At 40.4% G+C, this 3,794-nt stretch overlaps 1 protein-coding gene across 1 annotated transcript in view; it reads left to right on the top strand.

Moving 5' to 3' along the window:
- The window catches only part of LOC117439967 (cysteine-rich protein 2-like), a 24,200-nt gene extending 20,759 nt beyond the window's left edge, over nt 1–3,441 (top strand). Inside the window, 2 exon segments of the mRNA XM_071201898.1 lie at nt 1,038–1,095; nt 2,235–3,441. Coding sequence (XP_071057999.1) covers nt 1,038–1,095; nt 2,235–2,299 — 123 coding nt within the window. The 3' untranslated portion in view covers nt 2,300–3,441.
- Nucleotides 3,442–3,794: the final 353 nt, after the last annotated feature.

Below are 3,794 nucleotides of genomic sequence, written 5' to 3'. Positions count from 1 at the left end.
GGACACATGCTGATGTAGAAGAGACGTGAAGAAGAGGGGACACATGTTGATGTAGAGGAGACGTGAAGAAGAGGGGACACATGTTGATGTAGAAGAGACGTGAAGAAGAGGGGACACATGTTGATGTAGAAGAGACATGAAGAAGAGGGGACACATGTTGATGGAGAAGAGACGTGAAGAAGAGGGGACCACATGTTGATGTAGAAGAGACATGAAGAAGAGGGGACACATGTTGATGTAGAAGAGACACGAAGAAGAGGGGGACACATGTTGATGTAGAAGAGACGTGAAGAAGAGGGGACACATGTTGATGTAGAAGAGACATGAAGAAGAGGGGACACATGTTGATGTAGAAGAGACACGAAGAAGAGGGGACACATGTTGATGTAGAAGAGACATGAAGAAGAGGGGACACATGTTGATGTAGAAGAGACATGAAGAAGAGGGGACACATGTTGATGTAGAAGAGACATGAAGAAGAGGGGACACATGTTGATGTAGAAGAGACATGGAGAAGAGGGGACACATGTTGATGTAGAAGAGACATGAAGAAGAGGGGACACATGTTGATGTAGAAGAGACATGGAGAAGAGGGGACACATGTTGATGTAGAAGAGACATGGAGAAGAGGGGACACATGTTGATGTAGAAGAGACATGAAGAAGAGGGGACACATGTTGATGTAGAAGAGACATGGAGAAGAGGGGACACATGTTGATGTAGAAGAGACATGAAGAAGAGGGGACACATGTTGATGAAGAAGAGACATGAAGAAGAGGGGACACATGTTGATGTAGAAGAGACATGGAGAAGAGGGGACACATGTTGATGTAGAAGAGACATGGAGAAGAGGGGACACATGTTGATGTAGAAGAGACGTGAAGAAGAGGGGACACATGTTGATGTAGAAGAGACATGAGGAAGAGGGGACACATGTTGATGTAGAAGAGACATGAAGAAGAGGGGACACATGTTGATGTAGAAGAGACGTGAAGAAGTGGATTTTAAATATAGGTGACCTCTCTTCTCTGTTGCAGCACGATGGACAGCCGTACTGCCACAAACCGTGCTACGCCGTCCTGTTTGGACCCAAAGGTACGACGTCAGAAACAATATCAGTGCAGTGGACTGGGAGAAAGTGTCCTCTCAACAAAGCTTCAAAACCATAAACATGTCGGCAAATTAAATGCATGCAAAAAGAGATAAATATTAGACTTCAGACCAAGACTTAAATCTCCTTAAGCAACACTTCGTCATAGAGGTCAGCGGGTCGAGCTACAACATGTACTAACAATCTGATCCTTGGCCAAACAAGTACTTTATTTGCACGCAATCATTACATTGCAGCCTAACAAGCTGTCAATCAAGACTGGACCGATTTCAGAACACACACAAACATGGGGAAATACAGTATGTTATAATAATTAAAAAAAGTTCCCATTTAACTGCAACATTCTGCAGAAGGGCAGTGGGTGAAGCCAAACAAATAAATACATGTTTTTGTGAAGTTAGGTGTCGGATTTAAGCTCGGTGAAAGGGAAAATAGTGCCGACTATTATTTAGACTTTGCTGCTTTTAACTAAGTTTAGTACTTTTTTATTCGGAATTGAATTTTGGAGCTCGTCACTCCACCAAGCTCTGGCTCTTCTTAAGAAGGAAACCAGTGATGCCTTCTTCTCTGTGAGTGTGTGTGGACCACTGACCGCTAGATTTAATATGTATGGATGACGAATCTGTGCTTTCAATTTCATATTCTTTTTGACCCGAGAGAGACATGCACCCAACAGAAGTCTTCACAATTAGAAATACCTTTGTCCACGAGTGTCGAAGCTTATTGTTGTATGTTTTACATTTAACTATTTATTATACATTATTAAATTCCTGTTGCATACACGGCAGCAGCAACACATTTAAATTAAACTTTTTCGCACTTTTGAAAAAATAAATACTGCAAAGACTAAAGCCAACAGTCACCTACATTCTCCGAGGAAATAACTCTAATTAATACAGGCTACAGTCGTCTGGATTGTTCATTTAAAAAAGGGAAAAAATAGGACCGTAGAAATACATTCCTACGCACAAACATGGCTGATGGACGCTAATTAACGTCTTTAATTTGAACAACGTCCAATAATACATTTTTGTGTCTGGCTCTAACTCTTATCATTGCATGTTATAGATGTATTTAGTGTGTACTGACCGTTTTTAAAAAGTCTCTCTCCGTCCTCTCTCAGGTGTAAACACTGGAGGCGTCGGCAGCTACATCTACAACGAGCCTGAAGCCGAGGCTCAGCCCTGATTCTGATTCAGACTCTGATTCTTCGCTCTGCCTTCATGGACGATATGTCAGGGATGGACATTTTAGACGTTTCTGTTGTATTTGTATATTGTTTATATATCTATTTTTTGTACTAATACTAACCGTTAACACGTCCTCCCGCGTGAGCTTCAGATTTGCCTTTCGGTTTTAGTCTACTTGCCAGCAGCGTGAACCTGTGTGAAACGTCGAGGACCCCAAAGTGTTATGACAGAAATGTGTGGTACGGATAGCACATGGAAACTTCCAGATGCTAACTGCCAGATGCTAACTGCCAGATGCTAACTTGCAGATGCTAACTGCCAGATGCTAACTGGCAGATGCTGGGCAATTTTCAGAATTGGCATAAATTGCATTAATTAGCATATGACAATAGCTTAAAAATGGCATGGCCGATTTGGACAATTATGGAGTGGTTTTGAGGGAAAAGGGAGGATGTTGAATCAAGTTATGACATGTATAGGATCCAGATTGGCAGTTTTGAGTCCCCTAAAACTTTAAAATCGATACAAAACTCATCAATTCCGCAACACAGAGAGTACAAATATGGCCACTTTCTGGTTAAGACTGCCTTATTTGAACATGAAAATGTCGGAAATGGATTACAACATCCGCAATAACCTCCAAAACCACTACAAGATTGTCCAAATCGGCAAGCCATTTTTAAGCTATTGTTGTCATATGCTAATTAATTTGCAACTTGTGCTAATTCGGCAAATGCCCAACATCTGCAAGTTAGCATCCGGCAGTTTCTATATGCTCTGAACCCGTACTATGTATATATTTCTAACATAATACTTGGTGGTATTCAACATGTCCGGGTTCCCAACAGGACTCTTTGAGCTGGCAAACAGACTATTTCTTTGTTCTCTTTGCCAAATAATAATGATTATGTAGTGTATTAAAAGTCTGTCACTAATGAGTAATCGGGTTTTTTAGACTTTTGTGCACTTACAGTATGTACCGTATGAAACGTAACGCTGTCGGAGCTTGTTCAACAGAGCTCTGTGCACACGCAGATGTGCATTTTACTGAATGTTAGGAAACTGAGTTTGAGGTCTGTGGAAACAAAAAGTGTTCGACTGTGCATCACATTTTCTACAGTAAAACGATGTGATACCAAACCTGTGTTCAGTGTCTGTGAATATTGTTGTATTGTATTGCAAATAAGCAACACTACTACATTTCGTACATGAAGGAAAGAGCTAATGCAATTTAAGGATAATTTTTATTATGGATTCATCGATCGTTTCTTTCCTTTTTTTAATTAACCAATGCTTTATTAAGAATATAATCCAACATGGGTAATTTCCCAGGAGCAAAAACGACCCAATTAACAACATTTTAAACGGGAAAAGGAACTATTATGACGATGGACGAGCTGAAAACCCAAACATGTTGGTGTGGTAGCTTGATAAATGATGACCAAATTGTTGACATTAAAAGCAAAATAACTGCTTTTTAAGACATGAGATAA

This window comes from Pseudochaenichthys georgianus, chromosome 24 (assembly GCF_902827115.2).
Source record: "Pseudochaenichthys georgianus chromosome 24, fPseGeo1.2, whole genome shotgun sequence".
In the NCBI taxonomy this organism is placed as follows: Eukaryota; Metazoa; Chordata; class Actinopteri; order Perciformes; family Channichthyidae; genus Pseudochaenichthys; species Pseudochaenichthys georgianus.
This window is presented reverse-complemented; position numbering and strand designations above follow the sequence as displayed.